Source organism: Giraffa tippelskirchi, chromosome 12 (genome assembly GCF_054371585.1).
Source record: "Giraffa tippelskirchi isolate mGirTip1 chromosome 12, T2T-mGirTip1v1.2.pri, whole genome shotgun sequence".
Classification (NCBI taxonomy): domain Eukaryota; kingdom Metazoa; phylum Chordata; class Mammalia; order Artiodactyla; family Giraffidae; genus Giraffa; species Giraffa tippelskirchi.
In genome coordinates this window covers 50362447-50381547 of record NC_137286.1, presented here as the reverse complement: position 1 = coordinate 50381547, position 19101 = coordinate 50362447, and the positions used below count along the sequence as shown (strand labels likewise).

At 44.5% G+C, this 19101-nt stretch overlaps 1 protein-coding gene across 11 annotated transcripts in view; it reads left to right on the top strand.

Annotated features, from left to right (window-relative positions):
• AKAP13 (A-kinase anchoring protein 13) overlaps positions 1 to 19101 on the top strand; it is a 318012-nt gene that overhangs the window by 134862 nt on the left and 164049 nt on the right. For all 11 annotated transcript variants that reach the window (XR_014071355.1, XM_081550449.1, XM_081550455.1 and 8 more), the window contains exon 5: positions 7293 to 7476. Coding sequence is in view for 10 of the 11 variants with exons in the window: in XM_081550449.1 (XP_081406575.1) it covers positions 7293 to 7476 (184 nt within the window). In the remaining variant the exon portion in view is untranslated. The remainder of the gene's footprint in view (positions 1 to 7292; positions 7477 to 19101) is intronic.

Below are 19101 nucleotides of genomic sequence, written 5' to 3'. Positions count from 1 at the left end.
GAGGTGGCTCCTCTCTCTGCAGAGCATGGGCTCTGGGTCAGCTTCAGTCATTGCAGCACGCAGGCTCAGTGGTTGTGGCTCGTGGGCTTAGTTGCTGCAGCATGTGGAATCGTCCCAGATCAGGGCTCGAACCCCTGACCCCTGCAGTGGCAGGAGGATTCTTATCCACTGCTCTACCAGCGAAGTCCACTCCTGCTGTTTCTGTGTTGTGATTGGAATGATTATTCTGGTTGCCATGCATAAATCAGTATCAAGAAGGGTTGCATTAGTTATTTATGGGGCATAAAGTTGTTTTGTGTGGTTTTGCTTTGTCTTGTTTAAAGAAGGTACAGGAATTGGATAGTTTGTTGATGTCACCTGGTTAAAAGGAAGTCATTTCCTGGGTAGGAAAAGCCCAGGTCTGAGATGTTAGACATATCCTTCCCTTCTCTGGGTCTTGGCATCTTTGTCTTTAATAGGAAGCTTACCAGATTTAATATTTTTATGGTCTTTCCATGTACTTCTTAAGTTTCTATTGTACAGGAAGGCTAACTCAAATTTGGACGCTTAAGGAAATGCCTGAAAACCACAATAAGGCACTGTTACACATTTTTAGGAAGGTCAAAATTAAAAATACCGGGCACTGGCAAGGATGCAAAACAACATCTCATACCTTGCCGGAATAGAGCCACCCCAGGAAACAGTTTGGCAGTCTCCTGTAAAGCTAAATTTGTTATGTGACCTAGCGTTCCCACTTTTCCCTCTTTGTCCTAGAAAAATGAAAAGTTACATTTACTTAAAGAAATCTTTGCCCTAATGTACCTATAGCAGCATTATTTATAATCACCCCAAGCTAGAAACAACCCAGAACTCCCTCACTAGCTGACTGTGCAGACAGACTATGGTACATCCATATGATGGAATACTACTCAGCAATACAAAGGAACAATCTGTCGACGTGTGCATGAACCTGAATGCATTTTAAATGTATTGCACTAAGAAGTCCGTTTCCAAAGTTTCTCTGTGACTCAATTTATATGATACTCTAGAAAGGGCCCTGGAGAAGGGAATGGCAACCCGCTCCAGTATTCTTGCTTGGAGAATCCCATGGACAGAGGAGAGAGAGCCTGGTGGGGTTACAGTCCAAGGGATCACAAAGAGTCGGACATGACTAAGCGACTTTCACTCACTCAATAGAAAGGGTAAAACTGTAGGGACAGGAAATAGATTAGTAGTTTCCAGGGGCTTGAAGTACGGGAAAGGTCTGACCACAAAGTGGTATCCTGGGGAAATTCTTCGGGTATTGGATGGTTGTGTGTCTTGGTGGTAATCCTGAAAATCCTGGAGATTTCCATGAACAGGAGAGCCTGGCAGGCGATGGTCCGTGGGGGTTGCAGAAGGGTCAACTAAACAACAAAGCATCAATAAGAGGTCCTTGCTTGTTGGGTGGTGGTGGGTTTAGTCGCTCAGTGGTGTCGGACTCGTTCTGATCCTGTGGACTGGAGCCCACCAGGCTCCTCTGTCCATGGGATTTCCCAGGCAAGAATACTGGAGTGGTTGCCATTCACTTATCCAGGGGATCTTCCTGACCCAGGGATTGAACCTGGGTCTCCTGCACATCTCCTGCATTGCAGGTGGATTCTTGACAGCTTGAGCCACCAGAGAAGGGGGACAAATGCAAAGAAACAGTTTGCTTAGAGCAGAGAGTTGCAGATCAGATGCTTTTTGAAAGATGTTTAAAGGAAGAAGGTAAGTCAGTTTGATGCCTGGGGTAATCACGTAGCTTAACAGAGCACTTGTTACATAACAGGATGGCTTCCTGTTGAAAGCTGGGTGTTTACAGGTGTTCCAGCCTAATACTTGTACAAAGGAGTCAGTCAGGGAAGATTTATGGTTAATCCTCCCACTCTAATCATTCAGATGCAGTGCTTTTTAACTTTTTTTCCTCAGGTCACTAACTCCTTTGGAAGTAGCTCTGATTTCTCTGGAGGGAAAAATACACATAGGAACCTACCTACAAAATTTTACATGTTGCTTTAGGAGTCAGTCTCCCTGAACCAATGGCGTGAACATGACATTAAGAACTCTTGGCTTTAGCAGGGAACTCAAACCGGGGCTCTGTAACAACCTAGAGGGGTGAGATGGGGAGGGACGTTCAAGAAGGAGGAGACATGTATGCCTATGGCTGATTCATGTTGATGTTTGGCAGAAACCAACACAATATTGTAAAGCAATTACCCTTCAGTTAAAAATAAATTAAAAAAAAAAGAACTCTTGACTTGGGCTTGATATTATGAAGTGGAAAAAGCATAGGCTGCAGGGTCAATTTGTTAATATCCTGGCTTCATTGCAAGAGTATGTGCAGAATACTTAATCTCTCTGTTTCTCAATTTCTCCATCTGTAAAATGGAGGAAAATATATCCTGGAGTGTGTGCTAGTGTGCAGGCTTTTAAAAAATTTATTATTATTAAAATTTTTTTTTTTTTTTTTTAATTTTGGCTGTGCTGGGCTCCCTAGCTGTGGCATCTGGGCTCTAAAACACTCAAGTTTGGTAGTTGCGATGTGCAGGCTTCTGCAGTTGCTGCGTGTGGGCTTAGTTCCCCAGCAGCACATAGGATCCTGGTTCCCCAACCAGGGATTGAATTCACGTCCCTTGCATTGCAGGGTGGATTCTTAACCAGTGGACCAGCAGGGAAGTTCCAGGCTCTTCATTTTTAGCAGGCCGTGACCAGTATCCAGTAACCTTTTGGAGACAAAACAGTGATGAGCTCTGATTTGGGAAAGCAGCATGTTCTATAAAAGGACTTAAAAAAAAAAAAACCTCTTTGAAGCAGAATGAGATTTTTTGAGCTTATTTCCGAAGTCTTTGCTCACCCACACATCATCAAGAGGGAGTTTGTCCGTTTTCTCCTCCTCAATGTTCTTCATTCAATCCATAGTTACATGAAGCACTGGACTTTTCTGCCTTGAAGGCAAATAATACGGGTTCCTCTGGGTGGAGGGTGAGTGGTGGGGTGGGAGTATCTTCCCTCTGAGCTACCAAGTCTCAGGTTTTCAGCACCTCTGTGGTTAGTGAAAGGGTGAACTAAGATCGTTTTTACCCTGAAAGACCGTCATGCATTAGCAGTGGACATAACTTTCTGGTAGCAGAAGGTGGGCCTTGAAAGCCCTGCTCTGAAGAAAGCAAAGAGGAGCAAGGTCCTGGGGGAAACCTGCATTCTTATTTAGTCATGGTGTTGTATAAGTAACCTAGAAGATCGGATCATCTCTGGGGGAGAGATTTGGGGTGGAGAGAAGGATGAGACAGGTTTAAGCCAGTTTGCACTAAACACAGCCCTTGTGTTCTCAGCTCTTTGTATCTGGTGTTTGGTTAGTGAAACCCCAGTGGTAATCATTTGGGGTTTTAACTCCATACCTTTTCCGGATTGTTTGATAGCTTTCCATGGAAATTTTTCCTTAGCTATACTCACTAGAATTTTGGTATGTTTTCACCTATTTGTAGCTGCTAAAAAAGAAAATAAGCTAATAAAGATATTTTATAATATATAATAATAATCTACAGGATTGACTCCAAGAAAAGTGTTTCCTCATTATGGAGCACTTCAGCTCCAAAAGGTTTTATTGCCTCTCAAACCTTGATCGTCACAAGTTTGCGAGCGGCATTTTTCCAAATGCCTGTTTCTCGCATGGGTCTGCTGTTGCCCATCCCCGCTAGGCGTGAGAATTCTTGCATCACGCTGGACCTGAGGTTTATTTAACAAGACCAGGACAGTAGGAGGAACGGAGATCTTGGAGTCTCCCAGATACACATTCAAAGAGCGCTGCAAGCAGGGTGGCCCAGTGCAGTAGGAAAAGCACACGTAGCTTTGGGTTACCGTTTTGTTCACAGAACTCAGAACCCTTTGCTTAGATAGAAAATCCGATGACTTAAAAAGGTGCAGCCGTCTCTCACGAGGACGGGGCACAGCCCCTTTCTCTGCCGAGCTGAGTGTGAAGGAGGCTTCCAGCACATGAGCAGATAGGAAGCAAGACACTTCCTCCTACCTTCTCCATGAGAAGCTGGGCCCAGGCCCACAGAGCGATTTTTACCCAGTTGAAAATAGTTAAACAGGAACATCAACCAACCAGCATAAGGCCCTTGAAATAACACTGAAACAGAAAGGGAATGGAAAAGGGTCATGAGTATTCAGATGGGAGCCTCTCTGATTTTCATTAAGAAACCCAAGAAAAATTCAGAAGAGGTTTTTCATTTGTCCTTTAAGAAACTGAAGAAGTCAGACCTGTTATAAAATCAGAGAAGGAAGCAATGAGGGAGAAAAAAATAAGTTTAATGATTGTGTTAATCAGGGTCAACCGGAGACCTAGAACCAGTAGGAAGATAAGATTTATTTCAGGGAATGGCTTGCACAGTTGTGGGGACTTAACTAAGCAAGTCCAAAATTTGGAGTAGAGAGTAGAAGATCGGGGCAAGCTCCAGCCCACTAGCGTGAGCCAAGGCTGTCCTCCTTGGACAGGAAGGGGCTGTCATGCGCTGGGTGGACTCCATGGCCACAGGCTGGCACTGTCCTCTGCTGGCAGGGTTCTTCTCTCTCCAGGGGAATCTCAGCTCTGTCTTTAAAGCCTTCCAGCTGGTTCAGTTAGGCCTTCCCAGATTATGCAGGATAATCTTCCTTATTAAATCAACTGATTAGGCCCTTTAATTACATCTGCAGAAAAGCCATCACAATGAGGGCAAAGATGGAAGGGAGTTGTCTTAAATGATGCAAGGACAACCAGAATGCCATAGCATAATTAAATTCAGACTGGGGACAAAGGACCCAATTGACATCATAGGAAATGCAGTTAGTGATCGGAAAAACGAAGTTGAACAGCTCTCACAGTTACAGAGAAAACACAAAGATCCCAAGAGAGAAAAAAACAGAACAGAGGTCAATTCTAAATTGTAGATCTTCTGGATTTTAAACTGAGATGAAAGGAACAAAAGCAATGATGAAAGTGTGTGTTAGGTAAGAAAAATTACTTTTGGAGGAAAACAAGAGAAGGTGCTTCTTAAGCTACAGCATGAGAATGCTTGTGTGATTGTTTGATTTTTTTTTTTTTTTTACAAAAAGAGGTGGGATGGAGTAACGGAGAGGGTTTGGTTTCTAGACTCAAGACAGAAGCATCTTCAGATCTTGCTGATTTTTGCTGTGGGCAGTTATTAACCTGTCTTCATCCACAGGAAGAGGATAACGAGGCCTCATAGGGTTATTGTGAGAATGGAAAGAGTGAATACAAATCACCTAGCCCAGTGCATGGCATTGAGCAGCCTTCACCAGATAGTACGAAACTTACTACCTGTTGATAGCAGAGACGGGGTGACCTAAAAGCAGACGTGGCACCTGCTCCTAAGGACTGTAGGATGAGATTTGGGGTCCTCCAGGTGCTGGAATCGGGGTGCCAGCTTCAAGCAAGTGTATGGCCTTGTTATTGGAACTCTGCCTTTTGAAGGCTGAGCTGACTCAGAGCAAGTGAGGGATGAGGAAGACTGGGGGTGCAGAGGAACTGCTTTAAGGAGGTGCCATCTAGTGAGGCCGGATTAACCAGTCTTCAAAAGATCACTGAGTTCCCCGGCAGTGCCTTACTCACTTTTTTGTATTTGGTAAGGGTGTCAGAGGGCCTGTGAACAGGCGCAAGGCACAAGTCACGTGGTGATACTTGATCTTTTCTGAAAATTCTTTCCGTCCTTTCTTCTGGCCTGGCCACCTGCTCCGAGTTGTTTATTCACCTTGGCACCCACATGTGCACTGGTTCCTTCCGTTGTGTTGATGTCTTTCCAGCCTTGTGCCTCTGCTGCCCATCATATAAACTATTTAGCGTGCCGAGTTCTGTAAGGACGGTGTAAAATATGAAAGATGGTTTTTGCCTCCCAGGAAACTTACAATAAGGAGTCAGGAGACTAGACTAAGGCACGGGTGACATTATACGACAGTGCAGTCCATGTACAATTGCAGGGTTGCGATGCATTTATTCTTACCCTGCTGCTCACACCTGAAGCATCAGGGACTTAAATGTAAGGGGAAAACACTGGGGTCCAAGAAGGCTGAGCGTGCTCAGGTGGGTAAGTCGAGACCTCCGGGGAGCTTTGGAGAATGAGAGATGTTAGCTCAGCTGAGGGGACGACAGCAGGCACAATCCCAGGGCACCATTCCCATTCTGGACTCTGAGTGGTACTCCTTGGGGTCAAGTGAGCCCAGCCTCGTCATTCCAAGTGGACACAGGGACGCCCGGGGCGCAGAGTGTTGCCAGCAAACCTGGATTGTGGTTGGAGATCAGGAGGGACAGAGCAGAGAGTGGGGAAGGGCAGGAACCCAACATTCATTGAATACCCGCTGCAGCCTGTCACCTGACAGGCATCTCGCCCACCCCTCTGAGCTGTTACTGCGGCCGTGGGAGTGGAGGTGGTGGTACCCCACTCAAGGGAGGCAGGGAGTTGAGCTCTGAGAGCTGAAACGGGTTGTGTCCAGTCACACGGATAGTAAATGCCAAATGAGAACCCAGGTTTGTCTGACTCCAAAGCCCGTCCTCACTCTGCCACTTTCAGAGTGACTCTACCAAGAAGGGGCCTTCACTTCAGGTGAAACAGGCACATATTTTTCCTTCTGAAATTGTTAGCCTATCATCTTGGAGTCGGTCTTTCTTATTATGCCTGAAGATGCATTTCTTTCTTAAACAAACAACAAAAAAAGCTGCCACTGCCAGCAATTGATTTGCCCTTCATGTGGGAGAATAAAAAGCCCTGTGTGTACTTAGCAAGCAGAACCTGTTTTTAGTGTTTAACTAGCCAACTCTGAGTGACATTTTTTTTTTAAAGTAATTATACTTTTTGATACACCCATCTAAGCCCCAACAATTATTCCCCTTGGATCCTGATCCCCATGTAGCGAGGCTGCATTCACTTCTTAAATTTTTTCTGTCTGCCTGCCTGTCTTTCTGTCTCCTTCCTTCCCTTCCTCGCTTCCTCCCCTCCCATATGTGTGCAGTCACCCTTAATGTCTGCATTAAATCAGAATATAGAAATGGTTCCTTTTTTGTAGGACTGTCTCCTATAGGATTTTTAGTTAGCATCTCATCCTGCTTCCTAGGTTCGTTTTGTCTTTGAGAGCTGATTCTACTCTGCCACGGTAAAATTGTTCATGCTGTATGTTGAGGCTTAATGGTATGCTCTCAGGGGCTTGGAGGCAGTTGGCGTTGACCTAAACCATCCTTTTGTTCGTTTGCTCTGGGTTTTCACATTCTCCTCCCTAATCTTCGTCTTGTCCCCTGTGTGCAGATGGTGGCCCCCGAGAGACGTTGATGCATTTCGCCGTGCGGCTGGGGCTGCTGAGGCTGACGTGGTTCCTGCTGCAGAAGCCAGGTGGCCGCGGAGCTCTAAGCATCCACAACCAGGAAGGAGCGACACCTGTGAGCCTGGCCTTGGAGCGGGGTTTTCACAAGCTGCACCGGCTTCTGACCGAGTAAGTGCGCCTTCTCCCCATTTCCTCCTTCTGGGCCCCGGCCCCGCCCCTGGATTCACAGTAACCCCGCCCACGTGGCATCTCCAGCCTTAGCTGGGAGCTAAACTCTCAGCTCTGTGCCTTGCCTTTTGCTGGAGGTCGATAAGCTTGCTCCTGCTCAGCACTTCATTGTCTGAGAGGAACACACGTAAGTCACCTTCCCTTTTCTTCCCTTTCCTCAGCTTTCTCTGCCCTCACTGGTTCTTGCCTCTTAAATTTTCCTGAAAACTCAAAATAAGTCTGGTCTGTAGGGGTAGCATTCTATGACCAGGGTATCCAGTTTTCCCCAGCTTAGTCCAAGAGGGAACAGTTTTTCTGTGCCGTATACTTTTTTCCCCTGATATATCTTTAAGACTTGAAACAGTTAACCTGAAACAAATACTTTTAATAATTGCATATAGAAATATGCTGAACCACTAAGTTTTGGTTTGAATGTAATTTCTATAAATCAAATTGAGAGCAGTGGTCTCTTCACACAAGGAGCGGTAAGAAGCAGCCGAGTTGTCCTGGAAACTTGCTGTCGGAAGTCCTGCCTGTGTGTTTGTGGGTCCGGTTGTTACACATTCTGACTGTTCCGAGAGTGCTTGGAAGGAACGCCGTTCGTCAAAACATTCAAAGAGTTCTTCTTCCTTTTTTCTTGAATAAATAGAAAAATAAATGCATTAGGACAACCAACACTTTTTTTTTTTTAACTTCTTTTTTTGTGTTGGGGTATCACACAAATACAGTTGTGATAGTTTCAGATGAACAGTGAAGGGACTCAGCCATCCATATACATGTATCCATTCTCCCCAGCCAGTACTTTTCTTTAGAGTATTTATAAAAGACAGAAAATGTCAACTATAATTTCTCTTATTTAATGTATTTTTTACTGCTTTATGATCATCACCATCTTTTCTACCGCATGAGCAAGAATCAGTCCCATTGGATCTGTGCTCTTTAGCAATCGAGGGACCCTTGTAAATTAAGTCAGTCTTTGCAAATTCTCAGGTATTTTACACGTTAGATTTGATTTAGTTGCATTGTATTTTTTACTATTCTAAGCTGTGTGTGTGTGTGTGTGGTGGGGGGTAGTTTGGAAGGGCCAAGAAGAGATCTCAATGTAATGTAACTTCCTGTTATACAAATGGGGGGGGGCGTTGTTTGTTTTTCTTTACCTGTCCCCTGGTTATAACATCCCCAGTCACTCCAAACATGAGGTTCCTTGCAGAAAGCTTTCTGATGGGTGCCTCCGATCCAGTGACAGCAGGAGGGGGCACACCTCATGTCAGATGAGCTGTGGATATTTGAGCTCTCCCAGGACAGTATTCCAGAGGGCAGCGCATTCCATTCCCTCGCACTTCCCATCTGGCCAGCGACTGGATTCCTTCTGCTTGTCTGCCTCATGGCCTCCGGAAGACAAGCCTCATCCCAGAAATTGAGACCATCAACTCCGTGTTACAGCCATGAAGCTCAAGTGCAGTTTCCTCCAGATTCAATCTTAGAGCGCAGAGGTTTTGCTGGGAAGCAGAGTTGGTTACGGATTGCCATCCAGATGGGGAAATAGAATGATTACAACAGCTTCTTTATATGCCGGGAGAGGATGTCACAAGACCGTTCTTGCAGCACAGCTTTAAGGAAACTAGAGTGTGTGTTTTTGGAGAAAAGACTTTGCTTTGCTTTATACTGCCACCTCTGTTACGTGTGAGAGAGCCGCTTAGCTCCTCTTGAAAGGGGGTAGGTAAAGGAAAGCCAACTTGAGAAGTCTCGACCAGAGTAGGGCAGTACTGTAGGGCTACAGCAGGGCAGTAGGAACACCCTGTTACAAGTCTAACTCTGAACTGAGATTCTTCTGGCTGTTACTGTTCTGCAGCCTAGAAAAACTGCCAAGTCCTAATTGTTGTTCAGTTACTAAGCCGTGTCCCACTCTTTGCAACCCATGGACTGCAGCACACCAGGCTTCCCTGTCATTCACTATCTCCCAGAATTTGCTCAAATTCATATCCATTGAGTCAGTGATGCTATCCAAGCATCTCGTCCTCTGTCGCCCCCTTCTCCTTTAGCCTTCAATCTTTCCCAGCATCAGAGTCTTTTCCAGTGAGTCAGCTCTTCACAGCAGGTGGCCAAAGTACTGGAGCTTCAGCGTCTGTCCTTCCAGTGAATATTCAGGGTTGATTCTTTTAGGATTGACTGATCTCCTTGCAGTCCCAGGGACTCGGGGGACTCTCAAGAGTCATAGTTAGCAATTTAAGAAATGATCAAGAGGTGATTTTACCAAATCCCTCACTCTTCCTGTGATGTCAGTAGACTCTTCTAGAATTTCCACCATAAAGAGTCAGGAGAGATGAGATCATCTTGAACAGATGAGGAAGCTGGGATCCAGAGTGGTAGAGTGAGGGGACGAGAGGGACAAGGTGGCCGAGCCAGAAACAGAAGCCGCATCTCCTGCGAGCCTGGCCAGAGTGGCCGGGCTCTCCGCCAGGATTCGGAGAACCCAAGAGTAGACTGCATGGGATCCACAGTCTTTGAAATTAACAGAAGTTTATGCATGTGTGTTTCTGAATAAAGAGTTCATTTTGTGAAATTCACAATGAGATTTGTGGGAAGTTAAGAATTGCTGCACTGAGAGCAATGTCGGATGAGCTGTGGATATTTGAGCTCTCCCAGGACAGTGTGATGGTTATCTTTCTTAGTAGTTCACTAAAATCTTTAGACTTGGATATGCTTACTCCTTCTCCCTTTCAAATTGTAAATTCTCATATAGGCCTGTCTCTTACCCTCCCATTTCAGTTAATATGAAATTAAAATATCGTTTGTATCCATTTTACATTAATTATAACTGTTACAGTTTAGCCTTAGCTGAAACATCAAGTTTATTTCAGTCCTTTTATACCTCTCCCAAGATAAATCTGTTGTTTTGATTCTTTGCTACTTATACCGAGTGTTTTGAGCGGGGAACGGAAGGGTGCTGTGCTGATTCAGGTCCAGGTTCTTTCTGCGTTTGTGTCCCTAAGGCTTATTTCCGTAGTCTGTTTTGATTGACTGAGTCATTTCTGTGTGAAATGTGCTTCGGGTTAAAAGCTTTCTCTTAAGTAAGACTCATGTCTATAGGGAACCTCTGTTTAGGACATTTTTGGGAGTTCCCCTTTTCTGTAACCTGTAGCTATTAATTTTCACTTTGTTCAGTGACAGGGAAGAGAGAGATTTTGTTGACTTACAGCTCTTCTGCTTTAGTTTTTATTTTGACTAGGGCTTCTCAGGTGGCTCGATTGTGAAGAACCCACCTGCCAGTGCAGGAGATACAGGAGATGTGGGTTCAGTCCCTGGGTTGGGAAGATCCCCTGGAATAGGAAATGGCACCCCCACTCCAGTATTCTTGCCTGGAAAACTCCATGGAGAGAGGAGCCTGGTGGGCTGTGGTCCATGAGGTCACAAGGGTTGGACACAACTAAGCGCACACCTTCATATTTTGATGTACATTGTGAATATGAATGCATTTGTAATCTGAAAATTCACCTTAAATAAAATGTTACCGGTTTTGCCTGAGAAATCTTCCTCCTCTAAGAGGACCCTGCACATCTGCACCTACTTCTTTTAGGTGGGTGCACAGTCACCTCCCGTGTTTTGAGGAACTAGTTGCACACTCGGCCCAAGATCCCTCAGTGATGGGCAGAGCAGAGACAACCCAGGTCTTCAGGCTCTTTGGTTAGGATGCTCGGGAATGAGGGCATTACAGAAGTGTTGCATCGGCATTGGCTAACAGGAGAATGCTAGAGCCGGGGGCTACCTGATAGCTCATTCACTTAATGACAAATAAGAAACCTTAGGACCTGGGTCACTCACTAGAGCTGAGACCCAGAGGCAATTCATGGTAAAGGCAAAGCGTGCAAACTTTGGGGTCAAATCTGAGTTTGCGTTTTGGCTCTGCCATTTTTAGCTGTATTAGTTTGGACCCATGAAGTAACTTTTCCTCCCTGAGCTTCAGTAATATCTACTTCCTAGAATGATGACTATGGGCTGGGCGTGTACAGTGTCAAAAATCAGGGTTTATTGATCACACAGTTTATGGTCATTTTTTGGAGCACATAAAGGGGCTATATATATATACCAGCTTGAAGGGAGACGGTGTAGTATGGTGGAATTGCTTAGGGATGAAAAACAAGTTTCCCCACTTAATAGCACAAGTGACTCAGAAAAAGTCACTTTCCCACTTGAATCTCGTTTCTCATTCCTTATGGATAATATCTCGTCTGTGTACACCATAGGTTGTTACAACCAAGTGAGATTTGTGCAGATGCCTTACTAAACTCAAAGGGACTCTGTATGAAAGTGTCCTATGTAGTCATAAAATCAGTGAAATAATTTTCACTGATCAGTGAAGCTCACCTTCCCGTTGATTGATCTGCCTGCTGCTGCTACTGCTAAGTCACCTCAGTTGTGTCTGACTCTGTGCGACCCCATAGACGGCAGCCCACCAGGCTCCCCCGTCCCTGGGATTCTCCAGGCAAGAATACTGGAGTGGGTTGCCATTTCCTTCTCCAGTGCATGAAAGTGAAAAGTGAAAGTGAAGTCACTCAGTCGTGTCCGACTCTTAGCGACCCCATGGACTGCACCTACCAGGCTCCTCCATCCATGGGATTTTCCAGGCAAGAGTACTGGAGTGGGGTGCCGTTGCCTTCGCCGATTGATCTGCCTACACTGTCCTTTTTGTAATGTTAATTATAGTTGTCTGTGAATTACAGTCAGTAGAAAGGTTGGGAGAGTTGTAGTGGGGCAGTCTGATTTTGAGTCCAGGGTCTGCCTGGGTAGAACTAGAGCTGGGTAATGTTGGGTGATCCACTCAGGTAAAGCCTTAGTGCCTTGTTTATAACATGGGAAGAACAAGAGGAACCAGCTTCAGGGAGTTGCTTTGAGCAAAGAATACATAGCGTTTCAGGGGGAGAGGGGCAGAACACAGTGGCTGACAGAGATGTTATCTACCCTTTTCTTATTTTTCCTTTCCTTCCTAATTGTCCTTTCCTTCATATATTAAGAAAAATATGGCCAAAATGTTGGAAGTCTTTTCAGGCAACATTTGAACATTGCCATTTGATAAGGGTTTGAAATTATTTCCCAGTGTAGCAGATAACACTTTAAAAAATGAGTGTAGCTCTCTCATACATACAGTGATGTCGGTGCCTCTGGGTTTTTGGAACTACAGTGATAAGGAAGCATTTACAGTGCTATCACCCTTACAGGAAGAGTGTTTCTTTGAGGAATTTCCACTCCCTAGTGTTGACATAAAAGTGCTGAAATATTTTATTTGCCCAAAGAATGAGTTTGAAAGTATTTGTCCTAACAGTACTTCACTTCATTTTCCGTATCAGTTCAACAAATCTGTATTTGTTGAATGCCTGCAATGCCCTAGGAATCATGGTTGGTATGTTGCAGGTCATAACTTCATTTTAACCTTATTACAGCCATGTGAAATAGGTTTTATCTGTTTTATAGATGAAATACAGAGGCTCAGAGAACTGAAGTCACTGGCCCAAGGCTGTATAGAAACGGTGGAGCTACTGGTACACACACAATGTGGAATTGCCAGGGCCTTGTACTTCGCTCAACACAGATTTGACAGGAGGAGAGAGACTTGGGAAAGGCCGCTGGGATGCTGGGTGAGCATCACTTACTCAGGGACAACCAGCTTTCCATTTAGTCCCAGCCCCTACTCTCCCGAGCAGAGCAAGATCCTCACTGAAATAGCCTAACGTATACATTTCCCATCATAGGGTTTTGAGTCTATTTTTGGTTACCATTAGGTTACCTTTTTGCATTTCAATTCTCCCGACAGCCTAATGAGTGGGTAGGGTAGGTATTGTCCCCGTTTTGTAACCGGGGAAACTGAGGCCAGAGAGGTGAAGTGAGTGGCCCAACGTCACGAGGCTACACACCAGGCCTCGAGTCCAGTGTGCCCGGGTGGGGATGACACGACCACGTGTGCAGGGCAGAGAGCGGCCTGGCAGACCGAGGCCCTCAGCGGGTGGTTTATGGCTGTAGCATCCGCAGTGTTGACCCCGCTCTGAGAGTCTGGGGGTGTGGCGCCCACGCCCATCTTCTGACACCTTTCCTCTTGAAACCTGAGTTCAGGGTCAGATGGTAGAGTAACTGGTACTCAAGTGTACACATTTCACAATGGTACCCAGTCCTGTTGAGCAAGACGTCTTGGGAACATAGTGGTTGCCTTTTTAGGGTCCTCTTCAAGTACTTGACAAGTGGGTCCTTGATAGCCTATCAGGTGCAAAACAAGTTTGAAGCCTTTGCTTTTGCTTAGGAGGAGGAAGGATGAAACAGGTGTACAAACTTACATTCAAAATGATAGAAAAAGCAAACAATTTTTAACTACATTTCTCTGGCCCAAGTCCTATCCAGCGGTATGTTTGTCTGTCCCTTCCTCCGTGTATCCATTCACTCATCCTCTTTTCTCACTGTGTCCCCTGGGGCTTTGTGTTGTGGTCAAGAAGGAGGGGGGTAGAATTGAGTGGAAATTAGCAAGAGGGGGCGGGGTAGTAACAGTAACTGAGTGTTGAATACCTGCTGCATTGACGCTTTACACTGTGTTCTACTTAAAACCTCTTAGCAAATGTCTAAGATAGAGTTAATACAGGTAGTATCAGTATTTTTTCTACAGATGAGAAGATAGACCCAGAGAGGCTAGTTTGCCCAAGGCCATGTGGTTAGTAAATTGGCATTATTCAGAAGCTTGTCTGTTAGTTGTTTTAAAACTCTTTTAATAAAATTTTGTGAGGAGGCATGTTTGGTAACATTGTCAGACTTTTAACCAAACTAATGATTCATAGATTTGATTTTCTGTGTTGCCCCCCTCTTCCCCCTTCCTTTTTTGGTAAATTTCTAACCTGAAGCATTTTAAGAATTTTGACATTTCATTGTTGGCCTTTTTTAAAAGCCATTCAGCTACTAATCTCAGGATTTCCTTATCTGGCAACCTGCTGGCAAATTGCAAAATGTACTTTCTGAGGATAATGTTTGTATTTATCTAACAATTACACTAGTTACCATTTATTATATTTGTGTCAGGCATTTTGGGTAAATTCTCATATATTTTCTCCCCTCCCAAACCCTTTGGGGTGGGCACATTATCCTCAAGTAACAGGTGATCACTGTAGCTGGCAAGTAATGGGGCAGTAATTTGAACCAGATCGCAAATCTAAATTAAAACCTATGGTCTTTTACACTGCCTTGATCTTCTAAGAAGCTGAGTGGGTCCTGGTAGCTGGTTGGAACCACAGAGCCGTTCCACGTGTCTCATGACTCCTACTGTATACTTCTTTTCCCCCTGCTGCATGCATGCAAATAGTCCCAGCCTGTGTTTATTCCTGGTGTAACATTTACGCCTCAGAGGTTTTCTTCAAAGAATTATGAATTTACACAGCTTAATTTGTGGTGACGTTTCTGTGGCCGGCAGCATGTGATATTGAAAGTATTTCTGACTTGACTATAGACCTAGGTGGAAGAAAACATGGAACTCTGGAGCATAGGACTTGATGGGTGTTTGTGAGAAAATGAAGGATCAGTTGGCACTTTCTACCCTCTAAAGAACACACACCTTTAGTATATTACACATTATTTTTATTTGATGAATTTTGAAATTTGTTTAAAGGCATACCAGAACAAAAAATGACTTGAACATCTTACCTGCATTTATTATTAACAGAAATGAAAATGATTTTTAAGCAAAGAAAAAAAGGAATGTTGAATAAACCTTTGTGGCTAAAATCAGTATTTGGCCAAAGCTGACTGTCACCAGTGTAGAATGAAGTTGTATTGTACATGAATAAATATGAAACAGTATAAAAAGTAATTCTATATGCTTATTAAGGTTTAATGTTTTAAAAGTCTTATAGCGGAAAAGCAGTAATTTCTCAGCATCTCCAGCTTCTATCTGCATCGCACTTGATTCATTAACAGCATACTCACTTTCTGTTGACACATCAGTGTCCCTAAACAGGTAGGCGTTAGAAAATTATAATTCAGGGGAGTGTTTCCAGAGCATGGTTTCTAAGAGGAATTTTGTACTTATGATTCTGGATTTAGTGATTCTCAGAAGTTCTTGAGCCGCTGAACTTGGTTAGCATTAGAAAAGTCATTTTGGCAAGGTTTTGCTTCAACGGTTTTGTTGTCCATACACACTTTATACGCCGTTTATAAAGGGCTTGAGCGTCCCCGGATATAGGTATAGGTGGGGGTTCTTGGAACCAATTCCTGCAGATAGAGAGGCATGACTGTATATTGTGATGTCCTTGAAGTATTCTTAATAAAGTCTGTTGTTTTGACATTTGATTAGCAAAACATATTTGAGGTACCTCATTTTTTTTCCAACTTCTATTTTTTCTCTTATAAGACGTGAATAATTTACAAATAGAATCTTCCATGAAAGGCACATGGCTTAAGTGGAATGAGAGATGTGCAACTTAAAACATTTATTCTAGTGAATGTTTATTTGATGTTATGAACAAGTTAGCAAACAGTTAATCAGAATTAGAGTTTTTATATATCCTAATATAATTCTTCCTTGTATCATTTATTTTTTTGTAAACAGTAGTGGCTCAGAAAAGGTAAGATGATCTTCATAAAGTTATCTAGCCAGAGCACTCTTTTAATATTCATATTAACTGTCAAGCTATTTCTCTATTAATTTAACCATCTGAAACACTCTTGTATAGTGCATAGTGGCATTAACAGTTTTCACAGTCACTAATTATTGTAATGTTTTACTCTTAACAGTAAATACATGTATGCTTTAATTGGTTACTAGAATTTTTGCAGCAAGAGTGTATAAGGAGATTTGCACTTTATGTACTTGATTGTTGACCACATACACATTGGGTGGGCATTCAGCTGTTTGGCCTTAAAAAATAGCGAAGCAGAACTTGGGTGCATCCCTATTGTTTGTCATCTGTGAGCCTCAGTTTTCCTCATCTGTCACAGAGGAAGTCACAGCATGTACCTCGTAGGTCTGTGCAGGTTAAATGAGAACATGCCTGTGAAGTTCTCAGGAACTTAGCCCGTCCCTTTGTTTGGAGAGCTGGGAACAAAGATTCATCGGCACTGAGACGAGCACTCAGCTTCGTGTGAACATGACATCTCTCCGCACCACCATCCAGTTTCTGACATATTTTTTCCTCGTCAGGTTCCCTGCACAACTGTAATGCTATCTCTGTAACTGTAATGCTGTGAAACAGCAGGGAATTGAAAGTCCTGTTTTCTTCTAGTGGTAGAGTGGTTTAGGGGTGGCTGCTGACCGTTACCCCACAAGCAGGGTCTCCGTGCCTTTTTCTTTTTAAATGTCTAATACTCAAACTGCCTTCTGGTTTGCTCATTAGAGCCACACCACCCCTGGTGTCCCATGGAATCACAGTTTATTGAGCGCTTTGGGAGAACCAAATGCTATGCTGGTAACACTACAGTCAATGTCACTTGATCTCACAGCAAACCTAGTATTCCCACTCTACAGATGGGGAAATTGAGCTGCTGAGAAATTGAAGCATAACTAGCCCAAGATCCCACAGGTGGTACAGTCTGAGTAGGGAGTCAAACCAAGTCTGTCAGACTTTCCAACTCATGTTCTAACCGTCGCCTTATAAAACTTGTGTTTTAAATTATTCAGCAGTATAGAATCTGTGCCAAATTGCTGATATAGAGTAGTTGTTCAAATGATGGGCTCTTCTTCCTTTGTGCTGTTCCCATTCTGTCGTTAAGGGCAGGTGGCTGTACTGTGTCAAAAAGGAAGGAGGGATGACAGAAACTGAGATATCAGTGCTAAGATTCCTAGTGAATCCGCACGTGTGTGTGAAGCATGAGGAGTCCAGCAGTGTGTCAGTAACACCTAAGGTAGTGGCCTTCTGTTCATTTTACAATGGATCAGTGGCCTCCTCCCCTCCCCCTCCCCTTCCCCCCTCCCCCTCCCCTCCCCCCTCCCTCCCCCCTCCCCGTCCCCTCTGCCAGCGCTTGTCTTCTCTCTCCATCTCGGTGGAGTTGTGGTTAACGCCGTAGGACTCCTTGAGGTCTGGCGCTGTGAGGGTGATGTGGTCTCATGGAAGATATTGCAGTAACCCTCAAATAAGGAACTAGGTGCTGCAGTTCCTGTCAGAAGTAGACTCAGCAAAACACGCCTTTGAGGAGGCCTGACCCGGCCGTTCCTCCTCTGCTCTTAAAGCCAGGACCCAAATAGGATGGGCTTGCGGTACTCGTGGTGTGTGGGCAGCCGTGAGTGAGTATCAGCTTCCAAACAGATGCACTGCCGACCTTCACTGTGTATTCTCTGCCATTTGATGGGGCCTTTTGCTTCGTCTTCAGCAAGTATCTTTGAGCTTCCTCCCCGAATGACGCGTGTTGTTAGTACTGGAAAAATGTTTTTCTCTGCGGTTGATTTGACAGGGTTTTACGTGTATGTTAGCATCAAACTGAACTTTCTTTTTGAATTGCGACACACAGTGTAAGAAGGCGGAGGTTGATTGGTGGTTGACTGTTGTGTAACAGCTGGAACGCTGGCAAATTAGCCGAACTTCGTTCTGGGCTCGTTGAGTTCTGTTGTACCAGACCTTGAGGTTTGGAGCCAGCCATGGATTCTCCATGTGGATGATGTAACCCTTTCTCTGAGGAATGGCGTCTTAATTTGTGCCTTTCTACAATTGAAAAGTTGCTATGGATATTATAAAAACTTTAACAGAAAGCCTACTATACCCAATTGCGGTGATTTAGTCGCTAAGTTGTATCTGACTCTTGGGACCGCATGGACTGTGTAGCCTGCCAGACTCCTCTGTCTATGGGATTCTCCAGGCAAGAATACTGGAGTGGGTTGCCATTTCCTTCCCCAGGGGATCTTCCTGACCCAGGAATCAAACCTGGGTCTCCTGTGTTGCAGACAGATCCTTTACCCACTGAGTTAGGAGGGAAGCCCCTACTATACCTGACACCTGACTAGCTTCTGATAAATATTATATTGGACTTAGAATTTTCAGAATTTGAATGTGTCCTCATAATTTGACATGGACTTCCCTGGTGGCTCAGACAGTAAAGAATCCGCCTGCAATGTGGGAGACCTGGGTTCAATCCCTGGGTTGGGAAGATCCCCTGGAGGAGGACATGGCAACCCACTCCACTATCCTTGCCTGGAGAATCCCATGGACAGCAGAGCCTGGTGGGCTACAGTTCATGGGGTTGCAAAGAGTCAGACACAACTGAGTGACTAACACTTCATTTCACTTCATAATTGGACAGTGTTGGGGGTAAGTATTACTGTGGATAGTCTAAAGCGGTAGAGAAGTTTTGGAATTAGATCTGAATTAGTACAGATTCTGGGTTTTTCACTTACTGTGAACTGGGGCAAGTTATTCCTCGAGCCTCATTGTCCTCACAGGACAAATGGAAACACGGTGGCCCGTGTGTCAGAGTGCTTGTGAAGATTAGAACTCAGTACTGTTCACCTGATACTGCACCACTAGACTTCCCTGGTGGCTCAGATGGTAGAGTCTCCCTGCAGTGGAGGAGACCTGGGTTCGGACCCTGGGTCGGGAAGATCCCCTGGAGGAGGGCATGGCAACCCACTCC